The sequence below is a fragment of the Trematomus bernacchii genome, unplaced genomic scaffold (assembly GCF_902827165.1).
Source record: "Trematomus bernacchii unplaced genomic scaffold, fTreBer1.1, whole genome shotgun sequence".
Lineage (NCBI taxonomy): Eukaryota > Metazoa > Chordata > Actinopteri > Perciformes > Nototheniidae > Trematomus > Trematomus bernacchii.
In genome coordinates, this window is record NW_022987429.1 from 314,438 (window position 1) to 339,343 (window position 24,906).

Consider the following 24,906-nt stretch of genomic DNA (forward strand, 5'->3'; position numbering starts at 1 on the left):
GTGTACGTACCTCCTATGTAAAGTTGGGTGTTGTGGTCGACGGAGGGCTGGCGTGCTAGCTTGCCGAGGCTCTTGGGAGCACCGCTATCCACCACCAGGCTCAGTGAGCGGTTCTGAATCAGCAGCTCAACGGTGTGGAAAAGCCCGTCATTCACCGACTCCACGCTGCAACAAAAACACACAACAAAAAGATTTTCAGTATGTTTCCTATTACGATAAATTACTGTTGAATTCACCAGACAGGAGAGTTATGGAGGAAAAAAACACGATAGCGCAAAATATACCAGACACAAAACAGACCCCAAACATTTTCAAGTCAAACCATTTTTTCTTTGTTTTGTTGTGTTTGCAAATCAACCAAAGTAAAGGAAAATAAATTAGGGAAATCTGTGTTGAAATGTTATTCCCAGACATAAAACAGACTGATTACATCCTCAATGCAGTGTTGTTTTGGGGGAGATTATAATGTGCCCTTGATGTAGGCCTTGGTTTCCTAACATGGGGGTTGTGGCCCAGAATGGGTCCCCACAGTCTTGCTTATTCACATGAGCCGGAGCCTCGGGGCGAGACTACATTTATACAATTTAATGGCCAGACCTAACCAGTTAAGACCGTTGTGTTAAAGAAAGAGGCTCTCTTATAGAGCGCTGATAGTTTTTGGTGATATAAATATTTCCACTGAAGAGGAGAATGCTATGAAACAGGCTGATGACCTTTTGCACCATGTATGACCCTGGGAAAAAAGTGTGTGTGTGTATATGTGCGCCTGAGATTCCCCACTAAGTGGTTTTCTGCTGGAGGGGAGACAGACAGCTAGAGACAGTGGTTTGGCACAGCTGACAGAGGGAGAGAGAGAGAGCGAGAGACAGAGAGGGGAAGAGAGGTAGATGGTGGGGTGGTAAAGCTGACTGTGCCTCCGTTCAGCAAGTTATTCCTTCCCTGAACCCCGGAGAAAACAAGCAGGAAATCAAAAACACAAAGAACAAGTGAAGACCCTCTTTCCGCTGGTGGTCTGCTGCAGACTCCCACAGTCAAGCATCAAGACAAAGCTTCCCTTTGTCTGCAGACATGCATTGGCTAACTATCGAAGGAGCCTCAAGTGAGCAGTGATTGACAGATGTTTATAAAGCATTCAGATTACAGTGATGTTACATTAACAACAAATGGAGCAAGGTTGTGAGGTCTGGAGGTAAGCCACATAGAAAACAATCTCCATACAAAAGCAAGAAAAAAGAAAACTTGTTTTTGAGCATATGCAGCATATGAAGTACGGTTAAAATGTTTATGTATAACCGTCTCAGAAAATATCATGTGCTAAGGGTTGACACTATTATTATTATTATTTTACCTTTTTCATTTATTATTATCATTATTTATTATGTATTACTTTTTGATACTAATTCATTTGAGTTAGAATTACACTCAAGGATCATAAGTCTAATCACATCCAAAAAAGAATAATAAACCGGATTCTGAAAAATATTATAATTTGTTGTATAGACAATCTCAAGCACGTTAGTTGAGATGTAAGTAGCACTAAAGCTAAGGTCAAATCTGAATATAAATATCTGTAAGCTCTGATGATATACAAATAAACACATCAAGATAACCGGCAATGTTCATTCCTTGGTATTCCGCTGCATCGCTTATCAGAAGAAGAGGAAGGAGATCATTGTAAGATGGAAACTAAGACTATGACGGTAAGAAGTTGAAGTAAATAGACGATTGAGAAGTAGCAAAAGAAGTTCAAATGAAATGAATAAGGAATAGGGGAAAAATAAATGAAACAATTAAATAAAATCCTTTCTGAAATATGTTTCTTTCACCAGCTGACTAATAGTCATAAAGTGTGCATTTTTTAATGTTGATTTACTTTGCATTCTGTCTTTTGCACCAAAATATACACATCTTCAATTTGGTATAATGTTGCCATGATAGATGATGTTGTCAACACTGGCAAAAAAAAACTAAGCCTGCTTTATGTAGTTTAGTAGAATTTAACTGGCGGTTTATTAAAAAAAGAACTCTTACTTCACTGTGGACCTAACACAGACACATACATGGTTTCCATTAGGAGCCATGTAATGTAATAATGGTCTCAAACAGGCCTGCTGCAACCAAACAATGAGATGGTCTGCTATTCTGAAAGATTAGCTCTTTATCTCACTACCCTCTTCTCTATCCAATTATCAATTCGTATTCCCTCTCTCCCTAAACATTTCTTATCGTTCTCTTCTTTCCTTCCTTCCTTTACATACTCCTTTTCCTCCCTAACTCCTCGCGCTAGACTCTCTACTTCTTTTTGCTCATCTGTTCCCTGCTTTAAGACAGTAAGTCATTTAGACTCCTTTTAAACAAGCAGCTCATGCAATTTTATTTAAAATCAGGTTTGAACGACACACACACACACACACACACACACACACACACACACACACACACACCCACACACACACCACACACACAACACACACACACACACACCACACACACACACACACACACACACACACACACACCACACCACACACACCCACACACACACACACACCACACACACACACACTCGTAGATATTAACGTGCTGTGACACAGAAGCTCCACTGGGTGCAGTAGATGACTAATGGTCACTGCTTCCATGTCCGAACAGATGCCAGACCTGCAGGTTGTGTGTGTGTGTGTGTGTGTGTGTGTGTGTGTGTGTGTGTGTGTGTGTGTGTGTGTGTGTGTGTGTGTGTGTGTGTGCATCAGATTTTGTTTTACAATATCAGGCATCTGTGTTGGAAAAAAGTGGAAGCTATCCAGAATCTCACTGAGACATGTTTGAGTGTTACACACATAACAAATATACAAATATGTATCTCAATTGGCTTATATGTTGGTGAAAGCTGTGTGACTGCATACGTCAGTGTTAGTTTCAGGTTCTTTGAAGTCTGCTGTGTTGGCTCTGCATTTAGGGAAAAAGCAGCCCATTATGGAATTTTATAAAAACAAACACACAGCCGTAGCAGATTTCAACTGCCCCGCTCTCTTTTATCATGATGTTATTGCCAAAACCCCACAAGGGACGTGAATTTCCTGTCAGTACAAAATCAAAAACACCCTGAATGAGCAAATATACAGAAAAATACACTTCACCAAAATAATTACTTCCTATAAACCAAAAACTGGCTTGTTTTTAATGCAACTGAATCAAATACAAACCCAGAAGTAATTACAGGTCTTTGAGTATATCTCAACCTGCAAAACATTTTTGGATTAAAAACAACCACGCAGATCCACTTACACTGTTAAATCTAATTAGGCACTGCTATCTTTTACTTCCAATGTTTCTAAACCACATTTGGGGTCTTTGTGTTTCCACAGTATATGTGTGTGTGTGTCGTTGCATGACAACGTGAATTATTTGTTTTAGTAATCATGCATGTTTTTGTGAATATATATACTTTTTTGTTTCTCGCTGTAATTTTGCACATGGTCTTTAAACCATAAATGTGCATGTGTCTGTGTTTGAGTCCGTTTCTGAGTCTGCAAGTGTGTGTGTTGTGTGAGTGAGTATCCTTCCATTTGTGTATGTATGAGCATGTGTATCAGTCTGTGTATTTGTGTGTGTTTAGCAGCCCAGTCTGATTAAAATGATGTTCCACAGACAGAAATCCCAGTCCCATATTGCCGTGGTAACCTCAATTAGTCATTGCTGAGACGGCAGCTGCTGAACGGCGAGCTCCTTTCTGTTTTTCTTTCATTAAAGCCGGCCGTCCGGTTCAGATGAAATTTGTACTTTTCAGGAGTGGAGTCGTAGCGTTTAATGTGGACTTCCAGGAATGAGCGCTCGTTGTTTCAGGCATATAAGGTTTCAGTATTAGACTGTTTGAATTGCCTCTGAGCATTTTAAACCTATAATGTTCAAGGACTGTCTGTTTGCTTTAACCACAGGCCTGCAGCCACATTCAGGTCAAACATTCAGTCACTCATCTAAATCTGGGCATCATTTAATATTGTAAGAACTATTTCGAACTATAAAATACAAGTTAAGTTGTGTGATTGGAACAGCCGTAGAACATATCGTAGCCGCAACTTTTTTTACAAAATAATTTGTATTTATTTTAAATGCCGAACATGAGGAGAAACCGGGTTACAGTCATTCGTGGGTGTGTATGGGGAGTGATATACTGTATAGTGGGGCATGGAATTCATTGTGAGTAAAAAGCACACCTGTAAAATGTTATGAAGATAAATACAGCCCGGCGAAAACTTCCTAATGTACAGTAACTGATGTGGATTTTACTTTGTAGTGCTTTTATCATAAATTACATTACATCATATGTGTACCTAATGTCCCCAGAGTATCTTCGGACCTATAACTCATTTTAGTTTGAATGAGTTTCACTTCTGAAATGCAATACGTTTGCATTTTTAAACTTTTATAAACTTTTTTTTCTCCTTTTATTCCCTTTGAGGGCACGTGGGGGTTCACTCTATCCCTCAGATAATAATGCCTTCAGCTCTGCATCTCATCAGGAACTATCCATACTGCCTTCTGCCAACGTATTCAAACGTATTAAAACCCGCAATGGTGGCATATTGCTTTGTTTCATACCTCTTAACCAATAAAATACAAAATGGTATTAATATTGTTCAATATTTTCTCTCATTCAGTGAAATAAGTAAGTATTTACTGTTTAGTTTATACAATAAGTATAGTCCCACAGTCTTCTATGTTCTTTTCTGCATCCTTTACCCTCTCCTGTCCTACCATCCATCATGATTCCTCCTTAACCTACTTCTTTCTTTGCCCCTCCTTTCTGTCGGCTCATCCATCCATCTATCTCTTCCTCTGCCCTTAACTTTCTTTATCCTTGTTTTCCCCCTCCCATGTAGCCATGCCTCCCTGTGTTGCTCGCTGATGAATAACAGTAGACGTGCTCTCTTTGACCCGATGGGAGATTAGTGTGGCATTAGTAAAGGGCAGCACATTAATACACAACACACACTCCAGCACATGTGTTCATTTAACACCAGGCATGCATAGCCACCCTCATCTGTTGCTAATGAGGGCACAGTGAAGGACTTGTACACCTTCTCCTATCTCTCTTTCTGTCACTCTCCCTCCCCCAACTTTTTTTTCCCTCCAGGTTCAAAGCTCAGCTAACTGGTACGCAGGTTGTATGTTTTTTATTTTCATTATCATTCCCTCTGCGTTTCCCCCCTGCCTCTTTCTGTCTGCCCTGCTGAGATTCTTCCTCTCATCTGCCTCTCTTTTCTTTGCATTTCTTTTCTTTTTTCTAATCCAATTTCGATTTCTTTGCAGGTTTTGCCTCCTATCCAGATGTCATCTGGGCAGATGTGCATGTAACTATAGGGATTTGCCCATGCTTTCTTTCCTTTCTATATGTTTAGTGTTTCCATGTACAGCACACATGTACATATGTGTACCAGACCTCCTATTTATCCTGCTCCACCCACCAGTCTTTTGCAAGTGCAACCTTTTTTTGGGGCAACAATAGACCTCTCACACAACCAATATGAATATCAAGCCAATTTCAACTGGTCAGATTGAGGTGACTAATTCATTTACCAGAATTTGTTTGACATTAGCGTATCATGGTCTGGCAACAACTGCTATGTTTCAGCTCGTCTTCAAAACTGGCTTGAACATAATGCCTTTCCTGTGTTTCTCACAAGATAACCAACCAAGGGATCGCTCAGGAACATCCCCGCGACTGGCCCCGGTTGTAAAACCGCAGTAACTGCACAAACAGTGCCATGTTTGGGATGTGCCAGAAATCCTGCTCTGAGACTGCCGTGGTTAAATAGTTACGCCATTCTGGACAGTATCAGTTGAATGGTGGCAGGACGTTAAGCTGTGCCTGCGGTTTGAGTCATTTTACAATGTATTTCCAAATTAGGGCAGATAAGATAGGCCATTTGCAATACTCAGACTCATGCAATCAAATGATGGCACATGCAAAGGAACACATAGGGGCTTGTGGTAAAATGAGCCCCAGGCTTTGAGCTTGGCCTTGTCTTCTTCCAGATTGCAAATGCTAATCATAACATAGAGATAGTGTTTACTTAGTGCTTAGCATTGTGCTCAGACATTATTTGGTTTAATGGATCTGGTTCCTTGTCTAGCTTCTAATCTTTCATGTTACTTTCTTGTGGACCTCCTTCCTCCATGCTCTCCGTATTATTTGTGTCTATCTATGCCTTTCTTTTTCTCACATTTAATGCTTTTCTTTTTTGTTGCTGTACACATTCTTTACCCCTCTGTGTCTCTTTTTTAAACACTTTCTTGCTCTGTTTCTCTGAGTTTTTCTTATGCTCTGTCTGTCTCCCCTCCAGGCGTGGCCCGTGTCAAGTTAACAACACCAGACAAGGATAATTCCCTTACTCACTCTGTGGTTTACTTTCCCCCCTCTGCTCTTCTCCTCCCTCTTTCACTCCATCCCTCTGTCATCCCTTCCTCCTCTTTCATCCATCCTGCCATTCAACCGTGTCTCATGGTCTTTTTATTTCGTCTGTTTTCTATCCATCTGCTTTACCCCCTCCTTCTTTTCTCCTCTAGCGGGCAAACCTATTCTACCCAGTTATCTCTTTATCCTGTTGTCTGCTGATTCGCCACTCCTTGCCGCCCAGCATCAGTCCATCCATCTGTCTTTCTGGCTATCTCTCCATCTCTGTCTGCCTCTCAACGGATCAATCTGGCTTTCTATGCGTCCATACGTCCCCCTGGCTGTCCTCTTCTCTCTCCTGCTCCAGCTTTTCAACCCAGACACCACCCCTCCCCATCTGTGCCAGGTATTAAAAATGAACCCCATCGTTTCATTCTTTCATGCCTTCCTCTCGTCACAATGTGCCATGAAATCGGAACGAGATATGTGATTAGAGCAGAACTTTAGATACCAAGTTGATGACACTCGTTTTTCTTTAGGATCGCAGATAATGTTCATGGCCAAAGACTTACATTCCCTCATTACCCGGTGCTATATTTTTAACAACAACCTGTAATGACATCTGCAGGAGGAGCGCTAGTTAACGATAGCTGTTAGCAGGCAATGAGCAGTTCAATCCTGCTTTGCTAAAATACACTTAAATGGAAAGTACAGGTTCCATTGAGTTCCATTACAATGTGTTCAAGTTCAATTGAGTAAAAATAAGTATTGAGAGAACGTGTCTTATACTACATTCTGGTCATGTGACATCCATAGTGGGGAAAAGTAGCACATATTCTAGTAAGGTCATATTGGTGATGAGTGTTTTTACTCATCTACCCACCCAGATTACAAACCATCAGTCATTCAACGAAACAGACAGAACAGAAATAGAAAATAAAATAATCCAAAAACTAGTGACAGTTGCTCGTTATGGCAACAACACCGTCTTTATACCCAGATGATCTCTAGCCATATTGTAGCCCTGCCGTAATCTCCTTGAGAAGGTCATGGTCTCTACATGCTTCAGGGAAACGTCTCTACAACTGTGCACGCTCTCTGGCCTAAATTCAACTACAGGCTTCAATACAGCATCACATTATTATAAGTAAGCAGTTTGTATGCATCAGTTTATCAAAGGTCAATGAAGACATCATACAGAGTTCACATTCACCAACATACTGTCTCTAACCTCTTCACATTGATTTACATTTTGAATTCTGACTATGCTGTAGCGGTTGTAAAACTAAATGTCTATACATACATGCAACAGCAGAGGCATAACAGCATAGCCCATATCATCAGATTTCCACACTAGCAGTATCACTGTGAATGTACAATGCTCTTAAACCTTATATAGCGAGTTCAAAGAAACTATGAGAAACTGTCTTTTTGTCCTAGCCCAAATCATACTTTTTTATACAAATCTAAGTCTCAAACTGAGTGGAAGCACACTGTCTGCTTGCAGCACCAAATTTATGACAGAGCAGACTGAATGCGTCAGAATAGACAGTATGTGTGAACACTTTCATGCAGACACCAAAAAAACTTTAAACCAAACCACATGGGTGTCCGTTGTGGACTATATCCGGCCATTAACAGTTTAACACCTTGCACTAAACTGTTACTGGCAGGAAAATACTCCATCATTCCTCCTCTTCATGTCATACGTCACGTCAAGTATAACAATTTGAATCCCTGCATTATATAGTGACACTACAGATGCAAAAAATACCAGGGTTTAAAAGAATCATAATTGAAATTTCTGATGCAGAAACGGTCTTGCCCTTGATCTTGTAAATTGTGGCTTCAGTGCTCTTCTAAGACAGCTGCTTGCAGGATTTATATCATGACATAATGTCTTAATCCTGAAGTCAATGTGTAATAGACCGGCTGCTTATTATCATCAGAAGCAGTAAGGCTACCTCCTCCTGTGACCTTGTCTCCATCCACGGTAACAATAGAACAGAGGAGAGCCAAAATCCAAAAGCCAGATGTCACATGCTAAGAAACTCACTGATTAAATGACATAGAGAGAAGGATTGTGAGTAAATGAGAAAGCAATAAACCCTCATCTGTCTTTACTCCATCTTCTCTCACTTCTTCTTTCTGTCTCTCTCGTCATTCTTTTGCAGTTGGCATTTTTACCCTGACTGGATAAAGTCATTCAAAAGTGGTACGAAAAGCATGTTAAATATCTTTGTAATACTGTAACATTTATCTTCATACTTGGGTATAATTGCTATATAAAATGAGACCTTGGTCAGAATGATTGGTAGCCTCTGTCTCAAACCAGTGGTATTGTTGGGTCTCTTTCAAGTTGAATGTTGTGTTTTTAAATCCTTTCCAAGCTCGACTTAAAGTTAGAACTTACTTTTCCATCTGCATTTGACACCTCCCATTATCTTCCGCTGTGAGAAAACTGGAAATATCAGCTCTATTTGGACTGGCACAGCGGGGCCTCTCCATGCCTTGTTCAATAAAACTCTCCTTTGACACTCAGTATTACAGTAATGTAGATATATTCATTTGCTGCTTTATTCCACTGCATGTATCTTCCTTACGCAGTTTAACAGATTAGGTGTAAAAGCTTGAGACACATCATCTTGCCAGAAGTCCTTTTGGTTATTGGTATTTATTCAAATGAAGTGGTAATGAAATATTGCTTCTGAATGTATTTCATGTTATCAAGTTTGCACTGCTGTCTGTTTCAAACTGAATATCCCTCGAGACAATACATGGGATTCAATCTTGTGACATATATCCGTCTCACATCTCCCTTCCTCTTTCCTGCTGCCACAGACAGTACAGACAGAGAAGCAGACAGAATCAATAAGAGCCAATCAGCACCAGACAAAGATGGACAAGAACCTTTTCTCGCTCGTCTCTCTCTACTTTAATGTAAAGTCAGGGAATCCTTTTTCTGTCCCTCTTTTCATTCTTTCCTTTCCTACAGTATGTCATGCACCTTCTCTTTCCTTTCAACTTTCTCTAAATCCAACCTTCAGGTCCGAAAGCCATTAGGCCTTAGATTTGGGTTTTCCTGTACAGCAGCTCACACAACGTACATCCTTTCTGCATACTTTATTATCTGGTTACATCTCTTTTGTTATAGCCAAATGTAACAGAAACAACATGAACGTTTATAGTAGTTTCTGAGGCTTTAGAAAATAAACCGTAATGGAGCGAATTACATTTCACGCTGTGACAAAAACCCTTTATTAATTATTACAAATCATCTATGGGATGAGACAAGTACAAGTCCCCTCAGGCTAATTTCTATATTAATATTCTTACACAGTTTGACACAGCATCAAATGGCTTATAATTCATTCATAAACATGGCATGTTATAAGCCTTAGGAGACTAATTTAACCAGGCCGTGTTTTGACGTAAAGTGTAACTTGTATTAAAATCTACGATACAATCCACTAAAGACACCAGGGGAAATGTTGGCAGTGCCTTTAATGATTAGTATTTCTGCAAACATGTATAGTTATACGGTAGTAGCAAGTCTTTTAGTCTTCTTTTTGTTTCTATATAATACCACATGCTGAAATATAATCTGCATATGTTGCATAAAAGCCCTAAATGGTTTCTCCTGCAAGTATCTACTGAAAACACAATCATGTTCTTTTCCTGGATTACCATTGCTCTTTCCATAGCTTACCATGGTATATCCATTTCTATGAAACTGTTAATGTAGTTTATCACATTATATCCAGGGGCTTCACCGACTGAATGGGGGATTTGGTTTTCACTGTTTGAAGATTTATCTGGTGGGTTTCACTCAGGGACACGACTGTCTAGTCAAGATTGTAAAGGAATTTTCTGAGTTCATGTTTGTTTAAAGAGGGAAGTGCTTGTACATGGATCTGCTACTGTGTGTGTGTGTGTGTGTGTGTGTGTGTGTGTGTGTGTGTGTGTGTGTGTGTGTGTGTGTGTGCGTGTGTGTGTGTGTGTGTGTCAGAATGAGCCAATGGAATTGTGCTCTCATGGCCAGATCAGCACTTACTGAAAAGTCCTTAAAGTACTGTAAATAAAAAATCTCACACACATCCTTGAAACCTTTATTTGTGCGTATGAGTGTATTTTTTTCTGCTCTACCTTGAACTTTTGTAACACTTGAGTCTTATTTATGTTAAGTTAGTGCTTTTTGATTTCTAAAGTGCGTTACACTTTCTTTTAACCCATGTATCAAGTGCAAAATATATATATTTCATTTAATTGATAAAGCTTAAAGGGCCCATGTCATGGCCGTTTCCACTGATCATAATTCCATTGTTGAGGTCTACTAGAATAGATTTATATTCTGCATTTTTCCAAACTCACATTGGTTTCTCATACAGCATCTCTGTAAACTACGTGTATTCACTGAATTTCACTCTCTGCCTTTAACGGCTCGTTGTAGCTCCAATAGCTCCAGCCCCCACCCTCCCTGTGAGCACAGTGTGCTCTGATTGGTCGGGACGTTGTGATCGCGCTGAGCTCCGTGGAGGTGTTGTTTCCTTGTTAGCGATACACAGCCAAACACACACAAACTCATCCTGAGCACACACAAACTCACACCGAAGTAAAAACAATAAGTGTGGCTTGATATTGAGTAAGAAAAAGGTTGATAAACGCTGTGAGAATGGGTCTGCAAGAGAGAATTCCGCCGCGATCCCACCTGTCTGTTATCAGCCTGCAGCCAGGGAGGAGAAATCAGCATGAGCTGCCTGCTCCCTGCACACAGATGTGTGTGTGAGGAAGTCAGTGGATTCGGTCAATTTGGACCAATCAGGCGGGGCTTAACGTAACGGCTCCGCGGACGTAACGTAACGGCTCCACGGATTGGTCCATTTCGTCCGGGTACGGCATGACATCATGCCGTACCCGGAACGAAATGGAAGAATCAAATGGACAATGACGTATCTCCAACGAGGCGTTTTGGGGAGGTATTTTCTGTGTTAGAGTTTTACTCGCTATAGGGTGTACTTTGAGGGTTTTGACTCTGCACACCGTTTACATGCATAAAAACCTTCATAACACACAAGGGGACGGGTAATAAACCGGAAAAGCATGACATGGGCCCTTTAAATAAAGAAATTGGAATAAATTGCATGTGTAATTGAAAAGTAAAGAAAAGAGTGAACATGCAAAAGAAAATTCAAAGTCAATGTGTGGGTTAACTAGGTTAAAACTTGATCCTTCAGCATGTCATACTGAGGATAAGAATGAGGCAATTTGCTTCATTGCAGAGGATAAGAGAGCAAGAGAGTACTTTTATGTGTGTGTGTGTGTGTGGTGTGTGTGTGTGTGTGTGTGTGTGTGTGTGTGTGTGTGTGTGTGTGTGTGTGTGGTGTGTGTGTGTGTGTGTGTGTGTGTGTGTGTGTGTGTGTGTGTGTGGCCCTAACTGTAAACAGTGGTGGGTGGGTAGGTGGCGATGTCGTAGATGAGTCTTATGTGTCCCTGGTACAGCTCCAGAGCCAGGGGGTCGTGGTCTTCCTTATACAACAAAATACCGTTGTCTTTATCCGTAGCCACCTGGAGGGACAGAAAAGGTAAGATAAGAAATAAAGAAAGTAATAATTGAAGACAGTACAAGGATGACTGCGGCAATACACCTCAATCCATCACCTTCCTTCATGCAATGCCGATTGTCTTTGTTATATTACAAGTAAGCCAATTGATTTTAACCTCTGGTGATTTGTGTGAACATTTTTTTTACTTGTTTTTGAAAGCGAGAAAACACTTTTGTTACTACTTGGGTTCACTTCCTTACCATTGCCTTAGCTTGTAAAATCTAACCGCTCAAGAGAACCTGGCAAAGCCCCTAACATGTAACTGAGCTAGTTCCTAGATTGATATAAGACAGCACTTGATGATACATGAAATACTAATGCACTTTGAATTAAAGTTGGTAGCTCACAACACCGTTAAAGAACTCTTCCAAAATGAGAGAACCTGTAAATTCCATCGCACACGTCTCTAAAACAAGGTCACTCACGCCTCCCTCCCACACAGACACACTTGACATGTCACACTCGCTCGCATGTGGCCGCTGAGCGCTAACTAAACTACTAGCGAGTGGAAACGGGGCCAAGGGGCCAAGCACTTAACACTGTGGCTTCAATGGAGCATAGCCAAGTCAAACACCTGCTAACAAGCTGCTGGAGAAAAAGAAGAGGGTGAGTGAGGCGGAGTGAGAAGAGAGAAAAGGAAGAAGAAATGTAGAGCACCGTAGAGAGAGAGTGAGAGCGGGATGGAAGAAAGAGTGAGATTTAGGAAGGTGGGTGAAGAGAGAACTGGTATGCAGACGCAAAGAAAAGAGGAAAAGTGTTTAAGAGAAAGAGAAACACATCCAGTGATTTATGAAGTGCTGTGGCCCTTTCATTCTTTTTCATTTTCTCTCTCTTGCCTCTGAGTCAGGGCCTCTTGGTGTACTTTGAACAGTCTTGGCACTGACATTGAAAGCTCCTGGCAGGAAAGCAGAGGCTTACACACACACATACACATTCACTCACACTCACATAGGTCCAAACAGGTGGTAAATATCAATTAGACTGCCCTTCTTTTCTTGTTTCTCTTTCACGCACTTACACTCTCATTTCCAAAGAGAAGGAAAATATGTCTTTATTAGGTTATTATTCTCAGGTGTCTAAAATGTATGCTCTGTGGGTATGAGCGTGTGTGTGTGTGTATGTGTGTGTGTGTGTGTGTGTGTGTGTGTGTGGTGTGTGTGTGTGTGTGTGTGTGTGGTGTGTGTGTGTGTGTGTGTGTGTGAGTGTGTGTGTGTGTGCGCATGGAAACAGAGGGTGTAGCAGATGTTTGCTTTGCTTCGTCGGCACTAAGTCGTGCAACTCTATAGGTTTGATTTGAGCAGCTCGCAGCTCTATTCCAAGTAGACCATAAATGTTTTCCATGTAGCGCAGCAGAATATGGCTTTTGTACTTCCAAATGTTGACTTACCATTAAAGATAGGATACATTACAATATATGTTTGGCTTAATCCATAAAAGGTGTACAAACACCTAAGAGACCAGATTTCTACAAAAACCTTGTTAGCAGAGGTCAAAGTCGGCCATACCTGTAATGAAATATGCGCGGTGGGACGGAGTTTCGCACTTGGCAGCTCGACATATCCATCCCGACCCAGGAAGTGAACAGTGGCCATCTTGTCACATTTGCTGCCGTAGAAACCGGGCATGCAGCGGCAGACGGGTTCCCCAGCAACCACCAGGCACTGGGCGCCGTTCTGGCAATCGGATTGGTCGCAGGGGCTGGTCTGAAGCAAGATCATTGGTGGAGGGCTTTTCACAGAAAAGCCCGCTGAGGGAGGAGAAGGTAACACAGGATGAGATAACTTGTTCAAATGGCTTTAATGAGGTGATTTGCTGTGTCAAAATCCTCTGATAAAATGTGTTTAATACCCGCTAGGTTTGTCATTGCATTACATTTGGAGATTGTTGAAGCTGTACAGGTAATATTCTTTAAAGGAAATGGACATGTTTTATCAGTATGACACAGCAAACAGATTCTACATTGTTGTCCACGCTATCTTCTTGCATCTTTCAAACTTTCTTTTAATTTCCTCTCTTTGCCCATAATGCATCCATCTTTCCACTGCTGTCTGTCTCCTTCATCTGTTTGTTTCCTGCATACCTACGACTTCCTCTCTCTCACCTTCTGTCCTCTCTCTATCTGTCAGTCCCTTGTGATGAATTTGTTTCTCTCAAAACAACAGTCTCTGCTATAATTAACCACATGGAGCTGCATCTGTTGCACACACACACTCACGCTCACACACACAAACACACTCATGCACGCAGTGGGTCGAAATAGTCAAGTGTCTGATTATGAAGCGCCATCTGTATACCCTCCCAGTCTGGCGCTGCAGAGAGTGACTGTTTTCGTTTCTATTAAACCCATTTTCCAAGACTCTTACCTGAATCCCTCCTTACAGACGCAGGTATATCCGTTAACCAGCATCCACACACTCCGCTCCGTGTTGACACTTATTCTCCAGACAGTCATTATAGTCCTGCTCGCAGTGTTGGCCCACATAGCCCGGTAAACACTCGCACCTAGTGGCATGGAAATATGGAGATTACTGAGTGTGTGCAACAGGCTGATTGCAGATGCTTTACTGCACCAAGAGGTGACAGGTTGCAGTTCTTTTCTACAGCCTGTTTTAAGAAACAGCACGTTTCCAAGAGCTGGACCATGGTCTGTTTGGGGATTGATATTGGCGAATCATAATAACAAAGTTTTATTTTATTGCGTCTCTGGCACTATAAGCTGCTTTAGCTGAAAAAAGAAACACAATTTAGATGAGAAAATAAGGACAAATGTTAAATTAAGTAATATCTAAGGAAAAGTGGTGTTAAGTATATTATACTTGTGTGGGATGAACAGATTGTTTATAAAGTGCCATCTGTTGCCCGAAGCAAAATGTCTTATCTTCCCATGAATGTTTTATTTTAGTTTTAAGACAAAATAATTAGCGTTTTATTTCATTTATCTAATGGTTCAAATATAAAAATGTTCAGTTTTTCACATAACAACAGCAAATAAATGGTAATGGTAAAGTAATTAGGTAAGTTGAACAATAATGGCAGGATAATGGTTGCTGACAATTGCCCACATTTAAGCCAGTAATAAGGAAGGCGATGATAACATTAGCTAAATGACTGCAAGTGTTTGTGTAACGGTTATTTTACAAACCCTGAGATTAACTCGATATTTGCTTCAAATGTTACCGTCTGCCTGGTTTTGTATTTGTCTAATCAAATAGACACATTCCCAAAGCAGTGATGATAATTCACATTTTCCTTGTTTCTTAAAAGAAACGACTTTTAGCATTTTGACCTTGCAATCTGTCACTTTGCTGTCACTCCCTGGGATGTGACCTCCGACCCTTTTCAGTGCTGACCTCCTGCGAAGCTGTCACTCACCTGTAAGTGTGGCCGACATGGATGCATTTTGAGTCGTGCTGACAGGGGTCGAAACCATGGAGACAAGAGTCAACCACCTCGTCACACAGGTCACCTGGTGACAAAAAGAGAAAATAAATGTTTATTTCTTTAGTAATTAAATAAACATAGCTAGTCAATCTAAACCATCACGTGTGGGGGTGTGTTTTAGCTTTTGGTTTATGCAGATTACAGTATCATTCAACAGAAATACAGAACATGGGAAAAAGGATGATAAAAAGAGATGGGAGGAGAGGGCTAGTTTCACATGTTTTCTCTGTCAGCTTTAAATCACAGCGGAAAGAGAGAAAAACAAGGGTGGAAACAGATCATTTATAGATGTGTCTATCTTGTTCAAAGCCTTTCGATAATGTGCAAGTCTCCATACACACACACAGAGGGAATAGCATTATCAGCTTTTTCTCAGAGCTGATGGAAAGGGGGGTTAATAGGCTGTGTAACAGTGGCTGCGGTTTACTAATGTACTCAGAGACACTCACACACACTTGCAGTCTCAAAGGGTGAGAAGGGTTAACAGTGTGTGTAAAAGCAGTAGCTGAAATTGGCCATATGAAGGAAGAGGGGATTGAGAAAGGTCAGGCCCATTTCCATCCCTCTCTGTCTGCTTTAATCTAATCGTGCTGCCTGACTCCCACCCTGTCTGTCTCCACCACTCTCCTCTCAAGTCGCTTTAGATGCAAGTCCTTCTGAGCAACAGTGCACTCCTGCATCTGCTGGAAACCTCAATTGAGATCTCAAAGCAACAGCAATGGTACAAGAAGCTTCATTGGCAAGCTTGTTTACACTTTGAAGACTCAGTTAAAGATGCCAACATAAATGTATTCAATGTCAAATAAACAGCTAGGCAATGGATGAGGTGGTTTCAGAAGATGATAAACATGTTGGGACAGATTTATGCATTAGCCTTTCATTTCTTGCCCACTGTTTGTGTTTTACAGTGCTTGTGCCATTAAGCAATAGATAGATTACCATTTTAATTTTCTTTAACACAAAATAAAACACTTTTGATTCAATATGTTCAAATGCTAGCAAGAAATTGTTTATATTTTGTCACAATTTTGAGGAAGGCATCTCAAAATGTGATATAATAGTTTGTGTAGCATCATCTGCAAGTCAAAAAGTCCACCTCACAACATTGTTGCTCCTTTCCAAAAATGTCAAACACTAATGTCTTTATATAAAAACGTTTTTTTGCATAGTCTCCATAGGTACGTCTTGACCTTTTGCTCTAGTGCCAGCTTGGAAAATGTTAAAATTTGCAAACACAATTTATCTCATTATCTATAGAATGCAGCACATTTATCCTCATGTCCATTTTTTTCTTTTTAAATTGCAACTCCTGGGTTGTGGAAATGTTATCTCAAGCTTTTTAAAAGGTCTTGTGACCTTCATTCCTGATTTTTTTTCTCCTCACCTCTCTGGTGCAAATCTGATGAGACAGTCCTCGTTGCTGAGTTTGGAGAAAGCTGAGCGACGAGCGAGAGGACTGTCCTCTTAATGTGACACCTGATGATTAGGCCTCGGTTCACTGAGCTCAGTGGAGCCAAAGGAACCAGCTGTGTGCATGTGTGTGTGTGTGTGTGTGTGTGTGTGTGTGTGTGTGTGTGTGTGTGTGTGTGTGTGTGTTGTGGTGTGTGTGTGTGTGTGTGTGTGTGTGTGTGTGTACACAACAGCTGTATGTGGTAAGGTGACTGGCAATGTAAGAGGCTGCTCTATGCCAACAACGATAATGACATGGTGAGTGTGTGTATTTTGACTGAGATCCAGTGTCAAAGGGGACCAGCTGTGACTGTGTGTGTGTGTGTGTGTGTGTGTGTGTGTGTTTAGAGGACACTGTCACAGATATAAAAACTTCCAGTCCAGCTTGATTTTTCTGCACCAACCAAGGATCTTTTCGGTTGTTCTGCCCTTTTATCGGCCCTTTCTTTCCCCTTTTCCCCTTGCTATGTTTTATTTTTCCCTTTCCTTCTAGTGCCATCAGTCTGTCATTCTCCGCCCTCCCTCTTTCTCTCTTTCCTGTGTGATTGCTCTTAAACTCCTGTAGGAGCAGTTTCAGGTCACTGCGGAGAGGCTGTCCATTACTATCTTACCATCCAGTAAAGTGGAAAAATGTGATTTGTGTGTGTGTGTGTGTTTGAGTGCCTCGTTGAGGGACTTGGTGACAGTCCCAGCCTCATAGCTCATGGGGCAAAGACTGAGGGTTTCAGAGAAATCAGAGAGTAGAATAGACTCAGTGTGGGTAAGTGTGCATGTGTGTGTGTGTGTGTGTGTGTACCTGTGTAGTTGGGGGGGACAGACGCAGGTGTAGTTGTTCACTCCGTCGATGCAGGTGGAGTTGTTCTCACAGTCGTTGTCCTCACAGTCGTCTGGGTTTATCTCACAACGCTGGCCTTCAAAGCCTGGTGGACACACGCAGCTGGAAACACACAAACACACAATGAGCATTATAAGATGGTGACTGAGCAGATCTGAGCACACACTCCTGCTGCACAACTTGAAATAAAACCAGCCAGATGAATCTGCTGCTCAACTTCATTTCCCCTTAAATTATCGTATAAGGGCAGAAAAACGATTGAATCTGTATTTCTAGTGGCTTTTATTTCCACTGGTTCTTACACACCACTGGAGTCTTATCAAGATAAATGCCTTATTTTATAGCAGAAATTAAGTTTTAACGTGGCTGTTTAAAGTTTTACAACTACTGCTTAACCCTCGTTGACTATTTTCTTCTGCTCTAAAACACATGGAAAAGCAGTCTTCTCTGTTGAACACAGTCCTTCGATTCATGTCTTCTCTGTCTTTCTTGTTGGGTCTTTCCTTAATGAATACCAGAATGTCCTTCAGGGTCTATGAAAAAAACAAATCAACACATCTCGAGCGAAGAAAGAAAATGCTGAAACAACGTTTTTAATTTCTGGTTTGACGCCACTACAGTTACCACCTGGGCGACTACAGGAATTATCAAAGCCTACTTTCCCCCTCTATTCATCTTCCTCCCTGATTCATTTCACCCTCCTTTTTTCTCTGCAGCCCTTGATGTCTCTCTCCTCTTCCCACCCTCCTTATCTCAGTTCGGTTAACTCCCTATAATAGATCACATGCACTCAAAACACACACCGCCTTTAGGTAAAGATAAACACCATGAATCTGACCAAAGCTGCACTCAGCGGATCAACCTCTCTCACGACTGTCTCTTCTTCTGTTGGTCTCTTACACTTTACTGAACACGTTTCTTTTATTGGATCAAAAGATTTCAGAGGAAGGTCATCCTACACATTTGTGTGCGGAACCGAATCATCCCACACAAACAGAAACTGATATACTAAACTTATCCTCATATTCCCTTGCACCTGTGAATGTTTTTCATTGATTCAAGTGGTTGTTTCCCCATTCATGCCAAAAAGTAAAACTGTCTAATTTTATTTTCCTAGTAGACAGTATTTATTTACCCGTTTTGTCCTGATAAATTATTAGCTGTGGGTATGGTTATATGTTTTAATTTGCATAAAGTTATACATTTAAAGGAGTAATTCCTCTGCAAAGTCGGCGTCAAAAGAAAATGAGACAAGGGAAAATGCAGGAGTTAGAAATAAGACGTTAAGTTTCCCATAGGAAACCACTGACTAAGAAATAGAAATGAGAAAAGATGGCCAGCGCAGACAGGGTCAGGCAGAGAGCACTGCTCCACCAATGAAATCCCAGTCTTGACATTAAAGGACATTTTTGACAAATGGGTCCCTGCTAAGAACCGAGGCTAATTGGACTTATTGAATATCCCCCACCGATTATATAACATGATAAAATGTCAAAGGGGTCTGGTCTCCAACTCTTTCTGTCTGTGAGTCTCAGAGGGCACACGTACCCACCTGTGTTGGTATTAACATTTAAGAGAAGATCTGTAAAGGGTAAAGAGACCCCTAATAGCATTACCACGCAGGAAGTTAAAGGCCAGATGTACATCAAAGATTTACAAAGGGCAAAGGCCTTGTTAAGGTACAGGCGGATCTGGTTAAGATATTCACGACAATTGTTTCAATCAAAGCTGCTGTTTGTCATGAGTCTGAGACAAAGAGGGATTTGCTTGAGACACTGATGACCGTGGCATGTTGTATGGACAATTACAGTATTGGGCATGAAGAATGTAGACTATGTTTCTCTCTTTGTATAAATTGAGCAAAATCACTTGTAAGGCTGCCGTAAAGAGGACCTTTCATGCTTTTGCGGTTCTCAAATGTTCCTGTAGTGTGTTGTATATTTTTTGTGCATGTAAATGGTCTGCAAAGGCTGAAATCCCTGTGTTTCCTCCACAGGAGTTTCTCTCCCACACACTCCCCCCCTCCAGCCTGAAACGCCCAATAGGACTCCTGTGTGTTTCTTCAGAAAACATAGTGACATCACTACGTACAACTTGTGCTTCTCTTGGCTAGCGCTCCAACACATTGTTTGTGATAGGGTAAAGGTTGGGACATCTCTAAGCTGGTTACTAACCAATCAGTGCAGAACCTCTGGTTTCAGACAGAGGGTGAAAAGAGGTTCTGCGGCATAGGCAGTATGATACAAATAAAGACCTTTTTTAACATAAAAGGGCTCTTTTATTGCTTTTAAAACCTGTATTTTATGAGTGTCAAATGTAGTGTATTTCTGGTGTGGTTAACTTTAATGGCAAAAGGGCTGTTTTGTTAAAAAAATCACCAAATAAAAAAGTCACACTACTCACTTAAATTCATCACTTTTCTTACATTTTGATTACTTTTGGTTTGTGGTCTGCTACTTGAGCTCCATTTGGTCTCATGTCACTATATGTTTAAATTAGGCGTAGAGGTGGTGAAAAGCTATTTTAAGATCCCACATCGGCTGCACTCCCTGAAACAGCTGCTGCGGAGATGCTCTTGACCTCCGGTGCCTCCAGTGGAGCTGCAGGAGTCAAACTGAGATTGTGTTGGGCAGCTCCCAGGTTGGAATGTGTGAAACTGCATGAATGTGAATCCAGGGGTTTCCTGGACAGGAGCGAGCAAGTGCAGTACGCTTATCCAGGATGAATATAAATGAATAAAGGGGTCAAGGCTTTTTGAATGGGGATTAAAGTTTATGCTGTTCATCAGCTTAAATTACTTGACAGTTAAATATTATGGATGTTTCTTTTAATTGGTGAGTGTCTGAGGATTTCAAGGGGGATTTATTTTTCCATAGTCCAAAGAAAGTAATTTAGAGAGCTTTACATGTCTATTGTTGTTACTTTGAACACACTGATTGTAATAAGTTTTAATCTTTTCAGTGGATATGTACAGTAAAAAGTGAGAACCAGAAAGACTGATCATGTTTCTGCTTTGAGTTTGCACTACAGATGCATTGCAAATACCCTACAATAAATGACCTGTGCATTGTACAAAAACACAGATACCACATTTACATTTGGGCATCAATGCCTATATGAAAATGAAAGGCTCATGTCAACATAATTTCTTTGTTGTGATAGATTATATTATATGGTGCTTTACATAATATGTGTCTAACCACCAAAGAAATACCACACATGGGAACAGTGTGTCGTCGTATTAATGCAAACTCAGTTGAGTGGTGGACACTGACAGAATTTTAAAACATCCCTCGGAGCATGTGAGGAGGTCAGAGAGGGCGTAAAGATTTAATGAGCAACCCAAATGGGAGTTCCTTCTTCCCTGTCTTACCACCCCCTCCTCCAACCCCACAGCAAACACAGGGAGGAAAATGCATTCATATGGTCAAAGTAAGTTGTTATCTTGGATAATGCATTGTCCAGTGAAGACTGTCCAACCTATTCATGTAGTCAATATTTCTGTGAGCCGAGTAAAGTACATTTTTCTTTAAAATGAGAATACAAGGGGATGTTTATAAAATAATCACACTAATAGAGAGGTGTGGCAGTGCAGTGGCATATTGACGCTTAAGCTCAATTACACAGCTTTGGGGGTTTGAAACTACTATATAAGAATATTATTTAACAATAGATTTGTACCTGAAGTGGTCTTCAAAGCCAGGCTGGATGTGGCAGGTTCCTCCATTAGTGCAGGGGAAACTAACACAGGCATTGATGGGTATTTCACAGTTGCGACCCTGGAGGAGAGGACAAGCAAAAAGAAAAGGTTATAACTGGACATCAGATTGTATTATTCTGTAGATAATACGACGACAGTTCTGCATTTACTTTGCAACTTCATCCCTCCCTTTGGCTCTCCATTACATGATCCTGTTACTTTCTGATTGTGTTTAACACTTGCACTGACAGCAGAAGATGTGGCTAATAAGCTACATGCTAATGATGGGAACCCTACGTTGGGTGACAGATGGTGCAGGGATAAGGCAATCGCCCACCAGAGGACATGGGATCAATACCTTGCATGGACCTAAGAGTAAATACAGTTGGCAGCAATGGTGTGCCTGCAAGCACTGCATAATTTAAATAACATATCTCTGGGATTAAAAACGTGTATAAAAACTGAATTTCTATTTTAATATGGAAAATGTTTTCACTATTGCCTTTTCCAAAAAATAAAAAATAAAAAATATTTTTGGACTAATGACAGGTTGACATTACAATGACCGTAGGTGTTATTGCTTTTTCAAGGAATAAGTCAAGCTGGGTAGGCCAGACAGTTTCCATTTAGTTTTTAGACGCATATTTAACTACCAATTTTCTGCTTAAGGACCTGAGACTTTTTTATATTTGAGATATAGCGAAGCCTGCCAATAGATAGAAGGTTTAATTAATCTTATTCTGGTTGGTTAATCTAAAATACGGCAATTTCTTAACCAACCGCTCTACTTTCTTCCTTTTAACCCACAATCACAGTCATCAGCTCACCATGTGTTTTCACTGTGCAAGTGTGCACACATGTACAGTATGAGTACTCTGGCTGCTGCTTTGATTCATTGGCTCTTTTCACCCACACACCTGTTTTTCTAAATAAACAGCTTTCACTAGGAACTGTATATGTATCAGAGTCCTCCACATACACACCCACTCTCTCTGTCTCCACATCGAGCCCTGGGGTCAGTAGTTTTAATTTCAACCACCAGACCTTTGGCCACCAACACACACCCGCCTCCTCTGATCAAAGCAGCGAACAGGACGTTTGTTCTTGCTTTCCTTCTCCATCTGTCTTCATTATTTCCACCTCTTTTCATTTTATGTATATCTTCACTTTGTCTTTCTTACTTACTCTCCCTCTTTCTACTCTTTCCTATCCAATTTTTTCTCAGTAACCCATTTGCAATTTGTCTTTCTTATACATCCACCTATGTTACTCTATCTCCTGTTGTTTAGTTGGTCTCACTTCTTCCTCTTCATCTGTCTCTCTCCCTTCTTTGTTCTCTGCTGCTCCTTTGATTCCTCTAACACATTTTAATTAACGTTTGTCCCAGTGGACACAGAAAGGAAAACATACACTCAGACATGCACATGCACAGACACACACTTAGGAGCAAACACACACCGGTACACACACCCATACACACACCCCCAACAGTCCCTGTTTTCCAGTCTGTGACCTTGGCAAGTGATGGTCTAATTAAAAGCGAGATGAAGGCTTTGTCCTCTTGTAAAAAGCCCAAAGGTTATGAGGAGTGTGCACACATGAGACCACAAGTGTATCTTAAAACTGCTTGCACATACACACACAAACACTGATACACACACACACCCCACAGAAGCCTGAACCTTCTGATCTCGACACACGTACAAACAAACTGGTTGGTAATCTGATGTGTACACACATACATACACATAAATCACACACACACACACACACACACACACACACACACACACACACACACACACACACACACACACACACACACACACACACACCACACACACACACACACACACACACACACACACACACACACACACACACACACACACACACACACACACACACAACACACACACACACACACACCAGCCTTAACGCAAATCGACCTCTCACTACTAGATTGTTCATGTCTTTCCTAACGCAGGGGGTCTTGACATTATACCCCCTTCGTCTTTTGACCGGTCGATACCTTCCAGGGCAGCCAGCTGCAGTCATCATTTGTCTATTGATGAACAGGTAGATACATTATGCATGCAAGGCCAAAGCTAAGCCAGATAATACTGCTAATACCAAAGGCTTATGCAGCATGGCTATCCATCCAGGATACCTTTCACACATGCAGGCGAGCCAGTTCCATGAATCTGACAGCAAAAGTAACAACTGTTTTGCTGCTGTGCCGCCCAGATCCACAATTCACAAGCTTCAGGATACAGAGGGAACATTGCATACATAATGCTTATTTATGAGACAGTGCTGGTAGTAGGGATCAGGGGATAGAGTAGCATTGTCAAGTTTCACATCTGCTTCAATATAATTTCACACTTGAAACATTTTGTAATCACCTTTAACTATTAATGGAGGTATGGTAGGAGGGGATGAACTTCTTACCCCAATAAGACGTAAAAATGGGCCCAATACGGGATCATATGGAGATTTCTTAAATGTATATTTGTATATTAATATAGATAAAAAGTGCATTGGGACCTTGCAATATCACTTCAAAATCTCTAATATTTAGTAACTGTGGGTTTGTTGAGATTAAAGGAAGTTGGCTTCTATTGTAAACTAAGGACCATACCCTTATTACTCCATTTCACTTTAAAGAGTATCTATACTGTATAGTGTCTCACCTTGAATCCATATGGACAGGAGCAGCTGTAGGACCCAGTAGCATCAGAGGCACAGGTACCATTGTTTTGGCAGGGTGCTGCCAGGCAGGGGGCGCACTTAGACAGCAGGCTGATGTCTACCGGACCTAAAAAAGATACAGAGCCAGGTGAGTGTAAGATACATGAGGGAAACAAGAACTGGAGGTAAGGAGACAAAAAGGAAGCAAAAGTGTATCGTTTTCCAAGAGAATGTCTGACAGGATAAGAGAAGTAAGGCTTAAGAGCCAATACATGTGTTTTGTCTTTCAAAGGCTGGTGCATGTAGGAACAAGGGGAAGCGAGCTTGAATCCCTGCGATGATGTGAATTTCCTCTATACCTGGACAAAGGTTTGATATCAGCACCTCGAGTGAAAGTCCAATTTATACCAACTTTCACGCCCCTGCGTTACTGTTCCTCCTTGCATGTAGGACCATGGTGTTCAAGATTGATTCTTTTCAGTGTGTAAATGTCCCGTGGTCTGATACCAGGGAGCCTTGGGACAGGTTATAATAGAGCTGAGTTGACCCTGTACTCAAGATATAACTGAGAGGTTTTTTTATGTTGCTCAATCTTTCTCTATAAACGTAGGCAATCCTCTTTCAGAAATGGCGAGCTGTACTGCTGAATAGAGTACTAAACAGTAGTTCTTGATGCATAATGTTGGTTAAAGTTTGTTTTCAGAAGCATAACCAATAGTATAAACAATCTATACAAAAACATTGAGGTACATTTAAGTGGCTCACCCAGAAAAATATGATTTGCTTTAAAGCC

The 24,906-nt window shown here is 41.0% G+C and overlaps 1 protein-coding gene across 1 annotated transcript in view; it reads right to left on the reverse strand.

Moving 5' to 3' along the window:
- Positions 1 to 24,906, reverse strand: part of slit3 (slit homolog 3 (Drosophila)) — a 228,127-nt gene that overhangs the window by 4,959 nt on the left and 198,262 nt on the right. Inside the window, 11 exon segments of the mRNA XM_034141508.1 lie at positions 11 to 165; positions 11,829 to 11,959; positions 13,503 to 13,727; positions 13,729 to 13,744; positions 14,361 to 14,398; positions 14,400 to 14,499; positions 15,370 to 15,463; positions 17,684 to 17,699; positions 17,701 to 17,824; positions 21,404 to 21,501; positions 24,116 to 24,240. Of these exon segments, the coding sequence (XP_033997399.1) occupies positions 11 to 165; positions 11,829 to 11,959; positions 13,503 to 13,727; positions 13,729 to 13,744; positions 14,361 to 14,398; positions 14,400 to 14,499; positions 15,370 to 15,463; positions 17,684 to 17,699; positions 17,701 to 17,824; positions 21,404 to 21,501; positions 24,116 to 24,240 (1,122 nt within the window).